Source organism: Asterias rubens, chromosome 20 (assembly GCF_902459465.1).
Source record: "Asterias rubens chromosome 20, eAstRub1.3, whole genome shotgun sequence".
Lineage (NCBI taxonomy): Eukaryota > Metazoa > Echinodermata > Asteroidea > Forcipulatida > Asteriidae > Asterias > Asterias rubens.
The window spans coordinates 2,822,039-2,842,179 of record NC_047081.1 but is presented as its reverse complement, the minus strand read 5'-3'; the positions used below and the strand labels follow the sequence as shown (position 1 = coordinate 2,842,179).

Below are 20,141 nucleotides of genomic sequence, written 5' to 3'. Positions count from 1 at the left end.
TTTAAAGGCACTTGACACTATTGGTAATTACTCAAAAAACATTTTTTTAGCATTAAAACTTACTTTGTATAATGAGCAATGGAGAGCTGTTGACTGCATGAAACGTTGTGAGAATTGACTCCCTCTGAAGTAACATAGGTCTGAAGCATTTTTAGGCATCTGACAGCACACATGTTTGTGCAACAAGGGTGTTTTTTCTGTCATAATTCTCTTTAAATTTCGATGACCAATTGATTCCAAATTTTAACAGATTTTTTCTTTATGCATATGTTGGGATTCACCGAGTAAGACTCAAGTGTTATACCCTTGTTGTACAACTTGTTGTGCTTTCAGATGCCTAATAAAAGGCTTCAGGCCTGACGTATTTTAATATTAATGGGTGAGAAACGACCTCTTTCTTAAAAACGTGTTACTTCAGAGGGAGCCGTTTCTCACAATGTTTTATACTACCAACAGCTCTCTAAGTCTTCATTGCTCTTTACCAAGTAATTTGCTATGCTAACAATTACTTTTTATGAATTACCAATATCTTACAGTGCCTTAAATTGAGGGAAAAGGGGGGAAAACAGGAGAGAAGAAAAGATTGGGAAAAACCCTGCTTGAATAGTTGTTACTCTAAGTGAGCTGTTTTCAGGGAAACATACAATGTGGTTGGTCATTTGGGTTTAGAACCTGCTCCACTACAGAAATTAATTTTTGAATTCCCTTTTTTTATGCAACTTGATGAACTGATTAAATAAAACAAACTGGTTGTGGAAAGTGGAAAGGATTTTTTTATTTTTTTATTTGGGGTTTGGCATTTGGGTTTTGAACCTGCTCGACTACAGAAATTCATTTGTGAATTCCGTGGAATAACATTTTATGTAATTTTGATAAACTGACTAAATAAATCAAATTCGGGGAAACGAAAGGGGAATTTACCTTCAGAAAACATGAGAACATTTTTTGACTTGGAGTTTATTATTTGAGATACAATTTTAGAATGATTCCATAATAGCAAAATTGGTTTGGAGTTAGTCAGAGCGTAGTTGTTCATTTCATCGCCATGCTTGAAGGGAAGTACAAGTTCATGACAATAGTTTCATAATTAGTCATTTGAGCGTGTACCAGTTGGGTGGAATTGCGTTTAGTCATTGGTAGGAAATTTAATCCTGTAAGAGAACCAATTATTATTTTTAACGGACACAGAATTAATTAGCGCAATAATGCACCGATTTTTATTGGTTCATTTTCAATGAGACTTTTTCTTAATGATAATTTGAAGATTACCATTTCAGCGTAATCGGATTTTCTTCAAGTAGAGTTATTTGAAACCAGTAATGTATCGGGAACAATTCAATTGGTTTTGCTTTTTATTGTATACCAACTTAATTGCTGCTCAAATAAAGTTTGTATTAATTTTTTTAAAGTTTATTATCCATTTTTTTACACTGAGTAATTACCATTCAGCCCTTCCATGGTTAAACAGCCCAACTTGAATATGCTTAAATAGTTACTCTTGAATATGTTTTTAAAAAAAATTATATATGAGATAGTTTCTTGGTAAATTGAGGGTAAATTGCCGCACAAAATGCTCAACCCTCCCGATTGAAACGCAAGACGTCCGCTAAGCATGAATAAGTGATTTAATAGAGAAAACAACTCCAGCCCGGGATTCAAGTTGAACGTGTGCCTGTTTAACTTACATCCAATGTGTGCAGAGCAATTACCCATATACCGTGTGCCAATACAAACATTGTTTTGAGGGAATTAAGTTCGTCGTCGGGGGATCTTTGTGTCTTCTTATCACCATGGTAATAGATGTCCGTGGCAACTGAAATGAAGCTATCACAAAAAGGAAGACAACTTGATGGCTGTTTTTATGATGATAAATAGGAAAAGCATGAACTGCGCTTTCACAAAAAGTGGGCTGAAAATTCCTCAGCCTTAATATTTTTCGAAAATGGATGACATTAAATGGAAAACTTGATTCAGGGATAAAGCATTTTATAAAAATTTACCTCCAAGGCTGTCCTTTAATTTAGATAGTAATCTAACCAAATTTGTGTTCATGTTTACAACGTCACAACTTACAAGTCACCCTTTCCTGTGTGGATCCATTCATAAATTCCTAAATCCTTTTTGTACATTCATAAATAAATACAGTTCCTAATTCAACTGTCGTTTAAAATCACCCCGAAAAAAAAAAAATATGAATGAATTAAATGAACGTACCCGACCGGAATAATCAAACAATATTATCACCACTAGGAGGACAAGAAACCCTATGATAACTGAATCAGCAATTAACTGTGGGGCCGTCGACGCATCAACGAGACAGGGTAGAGAGGTGTCAGATGACTTGATTGCATTGCGGACTCGTTGTGTTAAGTACTAAGTACACAATAATCACAACGAGAAACTGCTATAAACGTGGGCCTTTTTCGGAAATGACGGCGAGTTTGGGCGGGTTATTTTTGGATAGTCGAGAAGAGCAAGTAAAGGATTGCTGTGCTTTTTCAACGACGATGTGACATAGCAAGGATGTCTAATATTAAAGGAACACATTGCCTTGGAGCGAAGGAGTTGGTCTATATAAAGCGTTTGTAACCATATTTTTATATAAAAATGCACATGGTTGGAAAGATGTTTTAAAGGTAGTACAAACTAATACGGTCGGCTATTTATGGAAGTCAAAAATTTGACTCCCATAAATGGCCGACCGTGTTAGTTGACGAGGTAAAAGGAAAACCGTGCAATTTTGAGGCATGTTTGTGTGGATCATTGTATTTTACTTTGACAACATCTTTCTACTCATATGCATTTTATAACAAACGGTTACAAACGCTTTTCAAAGACCAACTCGACCGATCCAAGGCAACGTGTTCCTTTAACTTTTAACTGATCAAAATTAACTATAACAATCTATTTTTAGAGCCAGTTTGCATCTAATTTATATTTAATTTACGAAACCCCGATTAAAGGTGTTGTGTGATCTTGTTCCGAGTTAGTTGTTCTTTGGAAATTTTCTCAAAGTTCGAGCGGGAGAACAGGGAACTTGAACTAAGAACTCAACCGATGGCTTTAGCTAATGGGTTCAATATCTTGCCTGGAGTTTCATCTTTGAGAGGGCAAGGCAATTTTTATTTTGTCAAGTACCTTTCAGTTAGAAGTGTATGGGAAACTTTTCGAGGGGCACTAAGGCCAAACTGCTATAAACGTGGGCAGTAAATGATGGCTTTAGCTAATAGGTTCAATATCTTGCCTGGCATTTCATCTTTCTGAGGGCAAGGCCATTTTTCATTTTGTAAAGGGCCCTTCTATTAAAAACTTTTGAAGGGGCACCAAGGCCAGCACCTGGGCCCAATTTCATAGAGCCGCTTATGTAGAAAATACTGATCAACATTTCACTGGCAAATCACTTTGGTGAGATTCGAACCCAGGACTGTTGCGTGGCTAAAGCAATTGTAATTATTGTCTAATTATATATAGTGAATATTATTTTAAAATAGTTCATTCGAGCTTAGAAAAGGTTGAAGTTCTTATAATTGGAACTATGAAAAAAAAAAAAATATGGTAGTATAACTCTGTTGGTATTGATTGACTATACTATAAATATTACATGGGCTAAAGTGAAAAAATCCATACTTAACCGTATTCATCAAACAATTTATACTCTCATCATAAATTCAACAAATTTTGTTCAAATTTACACATCCCTAAACACCCTACATGCACATGTGCTTAATTTCAGGAAGTTTATTTTTAATCAGTTAACCGTAAGGGCATGCCAAGTAAAAACACATCTGTTAAAGTGTATGCACTGTGAAGGATTCACTGGATCAGTGCAATTTTTGGAATTCGTTGGGTATGAAAAAGGACTTGTTGGATCTATGAAAAATCCATCAGATATGTGTTCGGGTCTTTTGCATATTCGAAGGGTCTCTTGGGTATGGATCTATTGGATCTATGTAAGATACTTAGATCTATGCTAGGTCTGGGCCCAATTTCATAGAGCTGCTTAAGCACAAAATTTTGCTAAAGCAAAAAAATCCTTGCTTAGTAAAATCAGGTTACCAGCCAAGACTCCACTCAATTGTTATGCTTAGTAAACAACAGCTAAATACCAGTCACAAGCAATGTATATTATATACCATATATGGCATGAAATTTTTGCCAGTAACATGTGAAAAATAAGCGAGCTATTTTCGTGCTTAAGCAAATTTTTTCTTAAGCAGCTCTATGAAATTGGCCCCTGGTAGAATTGGTTTATTGAATTTGTTGGACCTGTGAAGGATATGTTGGGTTTGTAGAGGGTATGTTGGGTCCTTGAAAGATCTGTTGGAGCTGTAAACGTGTCAAATCTTTTATGGCTATTAGGGATTTTTGACATGCATCAGTGGCATCTAATAGGTATTGTTGCATAGCTGTTATCTCCGAAGGATCTGTTGCACCTTAAGATGCTATGTTGGATCTTTGAAGGATCTGTTGGTTCTTAAAATGATTTGTAGAGGTTCTGTTGGATTCTTTTATGGGTCTGTTGGATCTGTAGGTGTTCTATTGGTTCTTTGATAGATCTGTTGGAGCTGTAAAGGTTTCAAATCTTTTATGGATCTTTGGGATTTTTCTCATGCATCAGTGGGATCTAACAGAGGTTATGTTGCTGTTATCTCCAAAGGATCTGTGTTGCACCTTAAGATGTTCTGTTGGTTCTATAAAGTATATGTTGGTTTTTTGATAGATCTGTTGGATCCGTAGAGGTTCCGTTGGATCTTTAGAGGTTCCGTTGGATCTTTGATGGATATGTGGAATCTGTAAAGGTTTAGGATCTTTGATTTATTTGTGATAAATGTAGAGAGATTGTTTTGAATTTTGGAATTATTTGTTGATCTTTGAATGATCTGTTGGATCTGTATAGATATTCTGTTTGATCTGCTGGATCTGTAGAGGTTTTGGATTTTAGTGGATCTCCATGACCAGGGGCCGATTTCACGAAACTTTACGCAACTGCGTATGTCCACTTGCGCAACGTTTATGGCGTAAGTAAGTTGCGCCATAAACGTTGCGCAAGTGGACTTACGCAGTTGCGTAAAGTTTGGTGAAATCGGCTGCATTTAGGTTTCTGTTGGATCTGTAATAGACATGTTAGATGATTGAAGACGCTTTTAGATCTAATATTTGTTATGACCCATCCACAAATGATGTAAGAGTTGATTAGAACTACACGCAATGTTAAATCATGTATGTGTCAGATCCAGGATCTGATGGTAGTTATATTTAGAATTCCTGTGCGATTGAGTTTCATGTCATCCTGTTGCTTTTTCTCTTCTTTTAAGTTCCTGGTGGATTATAAAGTATTCATTCCTCAGCAGTCAAGGTCATATCCTGTGTTTTTTATTTTTTTATTTCGGCAATTTGTTTAAAGGCAGTAGACACTATTGGTAATTACTCAAAATAATTATTAGCATAAAACCTTACTTGGTAACGAGTATTGGGGAGAGGTTGATGGTATAAAACATTGTGAGAAACGGCTCCCTCTAAAGTGCCATAGTTTTCGAGAAAGAAGTAATTTTCCACGAATTTGACTTCGAGACCTCAAGTTTAGAACTTGAGGTCTCGAAATCAACCATCTAAACGCACACAACTTCGTGGGATAAGGATGTTTTTTCCTTTCATTATTATCTCGCAAGTGCGATGACCGATTGAGCTCAAATTTTCGCTGGTTTGTATTTTGATGCAGATATTGAGATAAACCAAGTGAGAAGACTGGTCTTTGACAATTACCAATAGTGTCCACTGCCTTTAAGCTAACGAGGGAATCTGGACGGGATTTCACCTTCCAAGAAGGTTTACTAAGATTTACTTCTCCTGGAATGGTAACAAAAACAAAAACTTCTACTTGAAAACAGAGACAGTAAAGGCCCGGTCGTGGTTACACTGGCCTCGATAATGATAATGAAAATGAGCATGTTAACATGCCACCCTCTATTGGTGCAATAAGCGTGCGCGTATTCTGCGCGGAGGAAGCCAACCAATAGAATGCGTTCTATTTGTGTCGTGATCGTTTTCGTTATTGCTGCTTGGCCTTATAGTGCGGCTTGGCCTTATAGCCTTGTCTGAATTGGCGGCTACAGCTGCTGCTGAGTCGTCTTGTCATAATGCGTTGAAGTAAAGGACATCCTTATTGTAGCCACATCCGTTGGTGCCAATTCGGATATGGCCTACTTGAGACATTTATCTTTGGTCAGGTGATAAATTTTCATACAGTTTTTTTTTAGCCGTCTTTGAAGTGACGTATTACATTTCAAACCTACTTCACAGTTTTGTTTCTACTGTAATGTCAAACAAAACTCTACCTGGAATTGTTGCTCAAAATGTTAGGCATGATCAACAGCTGCAGTGCTTCTTAGCAAATAAGTTAGTATGGTCAGGAGTATTACCAAAATGGGTATTTAATTATTAACTGTTTATATACAAATCACAGAATTGGTTTAAAACCTGTGAGGTGAACCAAACTTAATAATTTTGGTTTCTAAATATATATACAAAAACTAAATCTACTTTATTTAGTCTGAATAATGAATGACCTTAAACCAAACGTGAACACGATAGCCAGCCCCCCCCCCCTCTTCGAGAAAAAAAAAATCCCTCCTAATTACACACCATCAAATCTCACAGAAAATCTGTCTCCAAATGATATAATCTCTTTCCTGCCCTTCCTTGTTTTGATATTCTTGAACCCTTCTGATGAGCTGTCCCAGTTAGCTCCCCTTCCCTTGGGGACTTGCCTCCCATTTTCAGACATCCTGAAAACCTCCAACTCAGACCGAACCCATCAACAAGAGCAGTGAGCAAGCGGAATACCGCTGATCAAAACATTTTCCCCCCTTTATTCCGAGTGGTGAGTGTTATGCAAATGAAAAGTAGACGCTAAAAAGAAAAATCCTGCTCTCGCCTTTAAAGGAAAAAAAAAAAAAAAAAAAAATCCATAAAGAGACATGAAAATGACGATGAGAAGGAAAATGCCGTCAGGGCTGTGTGAGCCATCTGCTTACTAATTTTGCGCGAATACTTCATGGAAATTTTGGTTGTGGTATGGATTTTCTTACGTCTGAAATTACAAAAGCATTTTGCTTGTCCTTAAATGTTCTCGTGTGTGTCTCATTCATAACCTTGGTTGTTGGTTAGTTTACGCGGCTTCCTTGTAAAAGGGAAACTCACAACTTCTGTTGTAAAAATACAAACTCAGAGTGATTATTTTTTCCTTCTGACGTGTCCATTTTTCCCCCTCACATTTCCCCCTCACATTTCCCAGCCAGAAGTAAAAGGTTTTCGTGTCAATTGGATTCATCGGTTAATTCTAATTGTTATGCAACTTTATATTAACAGTTGGAAATATAGTGAGAATTTGAGAATTGATAATGGCTATGTTACACATAACACAAGCAAATTCATTTGAGAGGTCTTTGTTTTAAATGTTGATGACGACTGTTGAAATTAATGAAAAAAATCCAGGATGAAAAGATTATAATATCATGATATTCAATGTATAACAGACATTTAAAGAGAAAGTTTACCTGTGGCCTTTTTGAACCATTTGGTTTAAAATCTATACAAATGTAGATATATACAATAAAACTATCTTGTGGACATTTCATTTCAGAAGGTTTCATGTTTTTGAGATTTTGCCTAAATCTCTTGATTTAATGTCCATGCAGGAAGAATAATCTGTATATGGAAAACACAATCTGAGAAATGTACCCGACAGTTTTAAGGGACAAAAATCTGTTTCTATATTGACAGTACTTCACAGTGAAATGATTCTCAAAATATAAAAAAAACCTGTTGTATATTCTATCAAGCAAGTTTTACTGCCATTGATTTTAAGAGTTTTTACAGGACATAAACCTTCCCTTTAAGAATCAAATATGTTCTGTTGTAGTTTACAATATAATTTGAACATTTTATTTCAAGTTTATAAGGTCAAATAGGTGTAAAGAATAATTTTAGTGAGCTCAAATAACTGCGAAAGTAAAATGATTTCTAAAATACTTTATACTATCTAAAGCTTCATTACTTAAACTAACCAAGTATGATTTAATTGACTTTGATTATAAGAGTGATTATTTAAAACCTAAACCTTCCCTTTAAGCAAATATGTTTTTTGTTTAAATAATGTTGTACATTTACTTCAAGATTATAAAATCAGAGATAGTGTTTAAAGCCATTGGACCCTTTCGGTTCAGAAAAAAAAATTAAAGTTCACAGATTTACAAATAACTTACAGGGTTTACAGAAGGCAATGGTGAAAGACTTCTCTTGAAATATTATTCCATGAAATGCTTTACTTTTTGAGAAAACAGCAAAACAATATAAATTCTCGTTAACGAGAATTACGGATTTATTTTAAACATGTCATGACACAGCGAAACGCGCGGAAACGAGGGTGGGTTTTTCCGTTGTTTTCTCCCGACTCCGATGACCGATTGAGCCTAAATTTTCACAGGTTTGTTATTTGATATAGAAGTTGTGGTACGCAAAGTGTGAGCCTTGGACAACACTGTTTACCGAAAGGGTCCAATGGCTTTAAAGAATGATGCTACTACTAACTAGTGATAAAAAAAAACTGCGAAAGTAAAATGCTTTACTATCCAAAGCTTCTTCACTTCTCACTTCTAACCATGGAGGTAGAAGTAGATTCTACCTCCATGTTCTAACCAAGTATGGATTCATTTCCCTTTGATTTTAAGAGTGGATTACCAAAACCTAAACCTTCCCTTTAAGCAGAAAATATGTTTTTATTCAAATAATTCAACATTTACTTCAAGATTTTAAAGTCAGAGAGATGTAAAGAATGCTTTTAGCGAGCTCAAATATCTGTGTTCATTTTGTGACCCGAGCGAGCTGCTCACTGCGTGGCTTTTGTTAAACATCATTCAGCAACATTTGGCTTACAATTGTTGCTGTAATCAAACAACACAGTAAAGAGATCACCAACACTATGGAAGCTGTCTTTATTGCTTGGATTATTGTTATACCATGGTCACACACACACAGTGCTGTGTCACTAGACTACCTTGTTATAACATAGAGCCCCTCAGAATCAGAATCAAGCCAACATGCTTTCCCCCCATTCATACACAAAGTAGTATAAACCTTATGCATATTCATGAGCTCTTTGTTCAGGCAGTGTACCAACCATAGTGTATAGTGTGCACTGAGGAGACTGGATTTTTTTTCCCCTACCTTCTTCTTTCAATTTCTATGTAGTGCCTGGGTTAGTAATTCAATACTTACTGAATGACCATGGGTTTGATAGCAATACACATGCATAAAATACTACACTTGTCTTGCCTACTAGGTCAGATGAGAACAAGCTTGATTGTTCTATTATCCTAGCAGGGGTGTTGGATATTTCCCAATCCCTCTGCAGTTGAACACCCTAACAGCATGTCTATTATAATATAATTTTTAAAAACATACGCAAACAGCAGCACTGATATTCACGATTGTTGCTAAATAGTAAAGCTGTGAGTGTTTTTCGTTGTGAGTAGCGGTAGCCGTGGAGTAAAGGCGAGTTTCCTGTTGTGTGTTGGAGGATCACATGCCACGATCCTGTGCCCGCCCACTCGCTTGCCGAGGATCACCCCCGTGGCTCCTAAAGTGGTACAGCCCATGTCCAAGTAACAAAAGTGTCATTTGCAAATGATTTGTAAGAGTGTATTATTGAGTCTGTGTGTAGATAGTGTATTCTAGCTGACTAGCTGTGTTCACAACTCTACAACTATAGCCAAGACCCAAGTGAATGTACAAGACAGGGGCCACCTTTTAATTGTATTGAGAAATCATAGCCACTTGTGTTGATAACTACCGTGGGAAACCGTATCGCAGAAAGAGGAGAGCTGGATAAAAAAAAAAAATCCCTGACTGAGACTGCGAGTTAAATATTAGGAGCAAGCCGCTTGAGCCTAGCTGTGTATGAAGTGAGCCTGGCGTTTATTACTACTGTGTGTTGCAGCAAGCAAGGCTGGACAGTGATCTGTATGTTGGAATAGCCATGGTGAGTAGACAGTATATTTAGGGTAGGCTTGTTTGTGTGTAATGTGTATTTAGGTCTGTACGGAATGCATGTGCTGTGTACATGGCTGTCATAGTGTAGCAGTTCGGATAGATAGTTCGACACTCATGTTGTGAATGCGTATGTATGATAATGCAAGGGAAATAGAAAATCACTTCGCAAGAATGAATGATTTATAAACGTTGTACATAACCAAGGGTTGAAATAATGTAATTGGCTTCTTCAATATTTGCGGGACGGACGGGGACACACACACAGGCAAATTGAAGTTGAGTGCTGAAATTGAATTGTGCAAATTGATGGCTGATTTATATGTAAAAGCCACATCACGTCAATCTTGTCTGCATAATTTAGCCGTGTTAAGTACACTGGTTTTGTTTGTTTGTGTAAAACGTGTGTTTGTGGTTTTTGTGGAGAAACTCAACAAAATGAGTCAGTTAGTCTGGCACCCTTTGTATTGTCTACATATGTTTTTACCCACAAAATCAGGACACCAGACTGGTACATTTCTTCTATCCTAGGTATGGTACCCACTCTCACGTAATGAACATTATGAGGCAGCTGATGGGGGGTACCTGACTTTTCACGAGTCGGTTCCAGTTTTGAAGGATTGCATGTAATTGGATTGTATGTACCATGGCAACTTAATAAGAAAACCCGACTTCAGTAAATGTACAGCGTGGATACCGGTGCTACATTTTTAATTTGACTGTTTCCCAGAATTTAACAGTATACTATGGAAATACTGGATCAACATCACCCCCCCCCCCCACCCCTAAAAAATATGCATATTATTATTTAAAGTTATTGAATGCCATCTTTTATTGAATGGTACACCTAGTCCGACACCCCTTAGTTTTTCTCCTAAACCAAGTCATGACGTTAACTCTTACACTAGCGGGCAGGCACATACTCTTTTTTTTTTCAAGATTGTACGCAGCGCAGTATTTTTTTTCAGTAATATTCAATTAACTTGTCCGGTCAAGAGAAATGGTCCGACACCATAACTACTGACCTCGGGCCTATGGTCCAGTGTAAAATTCAAGCCCTGATGAACCGTTGCCTTTTTTGTAGCCACCATTGTTTGAAGAAAAGTTGTAAATTAAAGACTCTGGACACTATTGGTAATTGTCAAAGACCAGTCTTCCGTGTTTGTGTATCTCAACATATACATAATATAACAAACCTGTGAAAGTTTGAGCTCAGTTGGTCGTCAAAGCTGCGAGATATGAATGAAATAAAAAACACCCTTGTCACACGAAGTTGTGTGCTTTCAGATGCTTGATTTCGAGACCCCAAGTTCTAAATCTGAGGTCTCGAAATCAAATTCGTTTCTCCAAAACTAGGTCACTTCAGAGGGAGCTGTTTCTCACAATGTTTTATTCCATCAACCTCTTCCCATTGGTTACCAAGTAAGGTTTTGTGCAAATAATTATTTTGAGTAATTACCAATAGTGTCCACTGCCTTTAAGCAAGAAGCTTCCTACTCTAGCTACATAAACATTTAAATAATATGTAGATATCAGAAACCCTAATCAGATTGCAATATCAACAGTGACTGCAGTTAGAAACAATACTCAGTCTCAAAACTCTCGCTCAGCGATTCACAATCACATTCAGTTCTACACAAAAATATCTGAGCTGCTTTTAAGCACAGAAGTAGCTAGGCACAAACAAATAATGCTTACCAGAAAAAGATTACAAGATAAACGTCCATGTCACATGTTCAAATTGTGACTGGTATCTTGCTCATTTCTGCTTAGTTAGCAGACAATAGTTCATATTTTCTTCTTTAGCAGCCCTTATCTGAAACAGGGTCCTACTCAAATCTCAAGAAGCTCTGAAACGAAGAAAGAACAGAAACTTACAGAAACGTGTAAGTGGCTTCTCTGTCCAACATTTGACACCACCAACCCTGGCGTGTGCCATGACCCCGTGACCTCAGCCAACCAACAGTCAATATAATTGTAACACTATCCCATGTCCCCTTTAAAAGAAACTTTGCCGTTAGTTTAGAAAACACACAAGGACATTTGCACACAGGATGTTATTAAATAACAGAAATTCCAGTAAATGGTAGCCGATGAAAAATGGTGAATTTCAACCCTTTAAAAAAGTTGTCTCAGGGTCTTTCTAGACTGCTACAATCAAAACTTTCTCTAATCCTGCGCTGTGGGGTTGTTTTGATTGTGTTTAGTGGCACCATTAATCAATAAGTTTTAAAGGATGAAACTTACAAAAGCAAGTCCTTTAACTAGGCCCGATTGATACTTCACAGGTTGCCTCCATGCCCCTGGTAATTGCCTTGGTGCTCCAGTAGAAATTTACAATGTCCTTTTAGGGTGCCCCTTTACCGAGATGAAAATGCCTTTGTGCCCTTGCCCTTTCGAAAACAAAGCATACAGGCCTGCCTTTATGTCCCCACACTTTCTAAATGTTAATTTTTTTGAAACCGGAAAAAAACTGCTTGGTATCCATGAATATTACCTCATCTTCCTGACCCTCGGCTACTCTTTAAAAAAAAAGAATCAGCCATTAATTGTAAACCTACTTGTCGTTCCACAAATGCTAGCTAAACTCATCTTCAAACACCCCCTCGCTGTCCGCTAAAAGTTGACAAAGTTTCGTTTTAATGCATAGCCACACTTAGTACCTCACTTGACTCACTATCTCCGCACCTCAATACTGTCCCGGAATGTGCCCTTTTTAAACGGCACAACGGAACACTTTCTTCACCTAATTTGTATATTGACTGGATTTTCCTTGTACACACAGTTGTACAAGTTGTATACTGTACCTACACTAGATATTTAACAAGTCTCCAGTTAGAGTAGTCCCCCCATAGTCTTCTGTGTGAGACTTCAGTAACAAGCTTTTCTTCTTTAGCCTAAAGCAGCTTATCCATACCCCAGTGACCCTGCAAAGAGTGCTGACTGTTAAGCCAGCTAGTGTTGCCAAACCCTTAGCCAACCCCAGGTTTTTGTTGTCAATCCTGGAGTCAGTGAATAGGGGTCTTAGTGTAACCAGTTTGTATGTCTCAGTGATCATGTATAGACACATTAAGCACCTTTTCAAAAGAAGTGCTGAACAAGATTTTCACAAAATATGTTAAACAGAATATGGCACAGCCAAGAAAGTTTTAATCTTTGGCCAGCTCAAAACAAGTTTTTGTTGTGTCCCCGCACTATTGGTATAACCATTAATTTGGCCTTTATATTTTTTTCACAAAATATTTGCAAACCTTCAATTGAACTTATTTTCCGTACACTTAGTTTCAATTAACTTTACAAACAGTTTCTTGTGTCTGTTTATTGTACGTCTCTACCGTTTCCGACTGCACATTGTTTAGTTTCCCCCAAAAATTTGTTACAAGAAGGTAAAACAGTTCAATTTGAACTGTACTTTGAGAATATAGTGTAAATTAACTTTGACAGTTTTATCAGGTTAGAAGCTTTTTAGAGAGCATAAAATGTATTACATTAACTATTTAGGTCTACTAATTGCAAATGATATCATCTCTTATGGGCTGGCTGAAGTACAACGCTAAGAAATCTGTGCCGTTTGTATTGAAATCAAACTCTGCTCAATGATTCAATTTGGTCGGCTCGGCTCAGTCAGATCGGACATGCTCTCTGCTGATTCGGCCGGTAATCGTACCACTTTGACCTGCGGTATTGTTGACAATTCATGGAACCATTCACACCACAAAAGAATGCTCACTGGTAGTTCGTGTGCATTGTTAGCAGTGTAACATGACAAGCGACATTGTACAAATCTTTTTTTTGTATCAGCTAACTAGAAAGAATGTTTGAGAAATTTATCAGCAGATATTGGGGCAAGTTGGAAGCCAGGTCCCCTGAGAGACGTTGACTGTCTGGCTGGTATATCAAAGCTGTATTGTATCGTGACCCAGGGGGTGACCTTAGCATGACCTCAAGTTGACCTGAATATACCTCAAAGTCTTTGTAAATTACAGAAATTGCAAATTGTACACAATTGGGGACTTTGGAATGCTGCTTTGTCTACTAATGGTTTTACTAACTGAGACAACAATATAAAGCAAATAAACATGGAAACAATTATATAGTTTGTTAGGCTATATGGGGATTGTTGGTTTTTTCTACAAAATAATATGATTTTTTTAACTGACTTATTTTTGTGTGTGTAGGAACTTGGAGAACACAAGTAAAAAAGAAATCACACAAGATGTGGCTGTGATTATGAACAAAAATGATACACATAAGAAAAACAAACGAAATAAAGCCATGCTTTTCTAACGCTCTTACCACTACGGCAACCTACATCGAGGTTTTGGTTTAAGTGGCTTTTTGTTAACGGAGGGAGGAGGGTCTCCCTAGTGGACGGTTACCAGCTAATAGCATCAGTGGTCCCCAGCCAGCCGAACACACTGGGCTCCAATCATAGACACCGTTGTCGTAATGAATTCACAATCTGTCCCAATTATACCCCATTTTGACTCTCACTTACGTCTGTTTTTTTTCTTTCTTTTTCTTTCTTGGTTGTTATTACTTTTGTAGTCCCCTTCATTGTGGACATGAAACCATTTGTATGGATTTGTGTGTGTGAGGAATTGGAAGCAGACAAAGACTGTCTAGGAGGGGGGGGGGTTACACCAGTGAGTTGTTGAGAACCAAGACACATGTAATGGACGATGCGTCTTCCCACGAACACAATGCAGTCAACGATTTCCCTTGTATAGCAGGGCAAAATGCTATGCAAAATGTGTCAGTTGCTACTCAAATATCATCCTTTGCTACTCATATTACCATTCAGTGTGCACACAAAAAATTCAGTCAAAATATTTTGGATGAAATCAGTCCCTGCAATGTCACCAAACTAGGGAATGATGGAAATCTAATTTATTTATTATTTATTATTTAGTCATGGGTCTTAAAGGTAGGGACCTAGATTGGAAGATGATTCTTCCCAAATTAAGCGCTTTTTAACCAAACTTGGGACTGGCGAAAATGTACTCTTGTGTCATTGTACGAAATAAGTTTATTATTTTGTCATGGGTCTTAAAAAATTAAAGGCAGTGGAACACTATTGGTAATTGTCAAAGACTAGCCTTCACAGCATGGTGTATCTCAACAATATGCATGAAATAACAAACCTGTGAAAATTTGAGATAATAATGAAAGAAAAAAACACCCTTGTCACACGAAGTTGTTTGCGTTTAGATGGTTGATTTCGTGACCTCAAGTTCTAAATCTGAGGTCTCTAAATCAAATTGATGGAAAATAGCTTCTTTCTCGAAAACTATGGCACTTCAGAGGGAGCCGTTTCTCACGATGTTTTATGCCATCAACCTCTCCCCATTACGCGTCACCAAGAAAGGTTTTATGCTAATAATTATTTTGAGTTATTACCAATAGTGTCCACTGCCTTTAAAGTTTGGGCCATAGATTGGTATTTCTACTCCCAAGGTTAAAGACCACACAAACTTACTGGATGAGAAACACTGCAGCTGTTAATTAATTTCAACTATTTTGAGAAAGGATTCACTTCGAAGTAAAATGTAAAACGTTGTGGATAATGTTCCACCCTTAAAGCATCAGAAATCAATCAAAACATTTGAATCTGAGAGCAATTCCTATAAATCCTGAGGGTTGGAATTGGTTGCCTGTAATTTGCCTACTGTATAAAATGGCCGTTGGTTGAGTATCATCAATTTGTTCAGTTGGTTCACAGTTTCACCAAACTAGTAGCAAACAAGTAAACGCATGGTTGTATTCATCTAGAAGTATTTCTAGAGGTGATTCCAAACTAATTGTGAAATCAAGATGGTTTTCCAAGAATAGTGTCGGAAAGTGGAATAATTATCAGTCAACATCTAGGAGTTAGAGACCACTGACAATATTGAATGTCTCTGGGCAAAACACACCTACATGTTTGTGGGGGTTTTCTGAATGGTGACCTACATCGGAAACCTCATAAGATTTCACAACTCTGACTCTGCCCACCAAGTTTCCTAGAAGTGACTTCTGTCCGACCTCGATTTGACCTTGTCTTTATGATAAAAAACGCTTGCATTGTTTCTCATGCTACACCTAAATAACAATCTGGTGTCTTTTTAATTTAATCAATAGCTAAAAAACAATAAAGCTATAGGTTTCTTAAGTATTAATCAGGTGGAAAATTTCTAGTTAATTAACCTACAGAAATATTTTCTCCAAACTGCTTTAAAACCTTTGTTGAGATATTTCATATGGTTTTGTATGCACATAGAATTACGCAGAGGCCGTGGGCCCCGCTGCCCCTGGTCTTGGCCTTCTTGCCCCTTCAAAAGTGTCCCATATACTGTCGGATTGTACAATGGAAGTGCCCTTCGCAGAATAAAAATGGCCTTGCCCTCTAAAAAATAAAGTTCAAGGACTGAAGGCATCAAGTTCTAAAAAATAATTCCCCTTAGCAATGTTAATAAGTTTTGGACTGCTAACAACTGAAGTTCAAATTGCGAGCATTTTGAAAAGTAGTATTTGAATGATTGAAACTTTGCATGGTGGAAGTATAATTTATAACTAAGAAAGGTTTGTGGTGACACCATGTGAATATCTAACTTGAGTAGTGTTGGTTCTGAAAAGAACCAGTGAGTAGTTAACGACTCAATGTATCGATCAGTGTGCTCTGACCGTCTTTAAAAAGGTTTACACTAAAAAAATCTTGTACTTTACAACTGACTCGATTCACATTGTGCTATTTTAGGCAAGCGGCCGGAACGTGTGAAAGACAAACAGTACTATCGTTTTAGTTGAACATTGTACCTTTATAGAACATGACCTTGTCTGGTGGTCTGACAAGCTGTGAGGTACATGTATACTCTGATGCCACTTCAAGGGTTTGGCTATGTTTTTGTGTGACAAAACACAACGTCCACAGATTTCTATTAAGGGGTCTGGGTTACTTTTTGTACGACACAAAACACAACGTCCACAGATTTACATCAAACTAACACAGTTTGAAAATAATGATGGTAGAAAGCGGGTGCTGTAGTTTTTGAGAAATGAGTAAAACAATGTCACTAAATATTATTTGTCTCTCAGACTATATCAGGAAACGAAACAAACTTCTGCATGTACAACAGATTTACGCGACTCTCTTGACGTTTTAGATATTTGTACAAAAGTTTGTTTGTGAAAATTTGGTTTGGTCATGGTATGGGGTTAAAACTACTGGGGATGCATATATGGTGACAAAGGGCATTCCATTTTGCAAAGTCAAATAAAGGTCCTACATGTACCTCATAGTATCTCCAAACCTACCAGGAACGCTTGTTATTTAGGATACCAGATGCAGGGGTCGATTTCACAAAGAGTTCGGAGTAGTCCTAACTTAGGACTTAGTCCTAAGAGCCACAAAAACGCATAGCTAGTCTTAAAGGCAGTGGACACTATTGGTAATTGTCAAAAAACCAGTCTTCTCACTTGGTGTATGTCAACATATGCATGAAATAACAATTAAACCTCTGAAAATTTGAGCTCAATTGGTCGTCGAAGTTGCGAGATAATAATGAAAGAAAAAAACACCCTTGTCACACGAAGTTGTGTGCGTTTAGATGGTTGATTTCGAGACCTCAAGTTCTAAACTTGAGGTCTCGAAATCAAATTCGTGGAAAATTACTTCTTTCTCGAAAACTACTCCACTTCAGAGGGAGCTGTTTCTCACAATGTTTTATACTACCAACCTCTCCCCCTTACCCGTTACCAAGAAAGGTTTTATGCTAATAATAGTGTCCACTGCCTTTAAGTTTGGACGAGTAACTCATGGTAAGTCGAGATCAGACTAGTCCTGACTCTTTGTGAAATCGGCTGCAGGTCACAGAATATTGGCATTTTGTTTAGTCTTTTTAGTTGTACTTTACTGTGTGATCAGTTTAACCATTGCAAGGCTAGTGTTTTAACCTTGCCACTCTATCGAGGCCACTTAAGCTTGAAATTGGTGAAAAAAAGCTGGTAGGTTAGACAGTGGTGTTTATCAAATAATTTAACTGTCTGTAATTAGTGATGCAAACTGCCAATCATCATGTTTAATAATTGCTTTTTATGAAGAGGGAAACTTATGAGGGCACATTGTATTTTTCTGAACCAGTTTTGTGAGAAATTATGGAGAGTTTGTAAACGTGAAGTGTTTGTCAAGTAGATGAGTGAAACATTTATTGAAGTATTCATTCAACGAGATCACTTAATAAATTATTCTAACTCTAAGTCAATTAAGTGTCAATCGTTGTAGGATATTATGCCACTTCAAGTTCTGTTATCTTTGAGCGAAGTATGTCTGTCTGAGTGAGGGAAATCACAAAAAGGTTAGTTTCCCCGATGAATAAATGTGATTGTCTAAAACAAAATGGTCAAAGGCACCGGGCACAATAGGAGACTTTTCCAACGCTAGGTGGCAGCAGACATACCGGGTAAATTTCCATTGTTTACGTAGTTCTGAACATGCACATAATTCTGTGAACAATGGATTTACCCGGTAAGTCTGCTGCCCTCTATCGTCCCAGAAAGTCTCCCATTGGTAATCACTCAAAATAGTTATCAGCATTAAAACTTACCTTTTAAAAATAACAATCAACAGAGAGCTGTTGATAGTATAAAACATTGTGAGTAACAGCTCCCTTTTGAAGTATTGTAATTTTTGAGAAAGAGGTAAGTTCCCACTCAAATATTTACATCTGATAAAAAAAGTTCAAGCCTTTTTAGGCATCTGAAAGTGCACAAATTTGTGCAACAAGGATGTTTTTTCTTTCAAAATTCTCTTGCCTAATTGATGACCAGTTGAGTCAAAATTTTCACAGATTTGTATGGTAACGGCTAAGTGAGAATACTGGTCTTTTGACAATTACCAAGGGTGCCCTGAATACCTTTAAATACAACTGCGTTACACCAGGGGTATGTGTTGATTGCTCCTTTAACATGCAACAACCGACATGATTTGTCAATCAACAATTTACAGGAAATGGAGTACATAGGATTGTATTAGTACTGTGAAATAGTTCCTTGATAAACAACCCCCTGACTAGGAAACTGGGAAATTTCTTTCAGGATATCTGCACTGCATTGGGCTAGTTTTAAAGGAAAAGTAAATGAAATTGAGCTCATTTGTTTGTTATGTGAATGACTGTTAGAGATGTTAAATTTGCATCGGGGATAAAGAAAAATGATTTTGGTTTTTACCCATGCACCGATGTGTGTCAGCACTGTATACTCAGTACTTTCCCAAGTCCTGTGAAAAAATATCACAGGCATGTTACTCGGTTGGGATTCAAACCCACGACCCTTGCAATTCTAGAGCAGTGTCTTACCAACTAGACTACCGAGGTTGCCCGGTAGCTGGAGGCAGTTCGAATCCTATGTTTTGGCAGCGGGTACCGCAACGATTAAAAGAGATGTTAAATTTGCATCGGGATAAAGAATATTCATTTTGGTTTTTACCCATGCTCCTTTTCGCTAAGCAGGAAATTATTGAGCAGTGCTTAAGCAGCTCTAAGAAAATTGAGCCCAGGTCAGTTTGTGTTGAAGGTAGCCCCATATAAATTCCTTCAAGCTGCTGCAATGAACAGCATTGTCTGGGTCTACTAGGGTCAATTCTGAGGTGAAATAAGTCCACCAGACCCTTAGGATACTGGTCTTCACCAGCCCAATACTGAAGGGGGGTCTCGCTACACATTGCTCAGTTTCTTCAACGGCTAAACTTCAAAGGCATATTTCCTTCTCGCTTTAACGCTAGTGTTTTTTCTGTCAACTTGAACTTTACTTTGGCGAAGGAATCTTTGATTCATGTTGTCAACTTGCGTTGTAGTAGGAGCTAGGGTCAAGTGGCCTACCACTTGCACATGGAAGGATGGCATTTTGTTTTCTACAAAGAGTTGAATACATGGAGGGAAGAGGCCTGTAGATGTGTTTGGATTGTATTTAGCGCGGGCAAATGAACGTTTGTACACTTTTGTGTATTTCTTTGCTATACTCACTGTTTTGGGGGACACTTCCAAAGTAACTTTGAAAGTTGCTTCTAGTTTTTAGGAATTATGTTTGTCGATACTTTATGAACGATATTGGCAGGCCAG

General features: G+C 37.4%; 1 protein-coding gene across 1 annotated transcript in view; it reads right to left on the bottom strand.

Moving 5' to 3' along the window:
* Positions 1 to 4,614: 4,614 nt before the first annotated feature.
* Positions 4,615 to 20,141, bottom strand: part of LOC117303947 (protein Ycf2-like) — a 36,778-nt gene continuing 21,251 nt past the window's right edge. The window contains exon 3 of the mRNA XM_033788415.1: positions 4,615 to 4,791. Coding sequence (XP_033644306.1) covers positions 4,615 to 4,791 — 177 coding nt within the window. The remainder of the gene's footprint in view (positions 4,792 to 20,141) is intronic.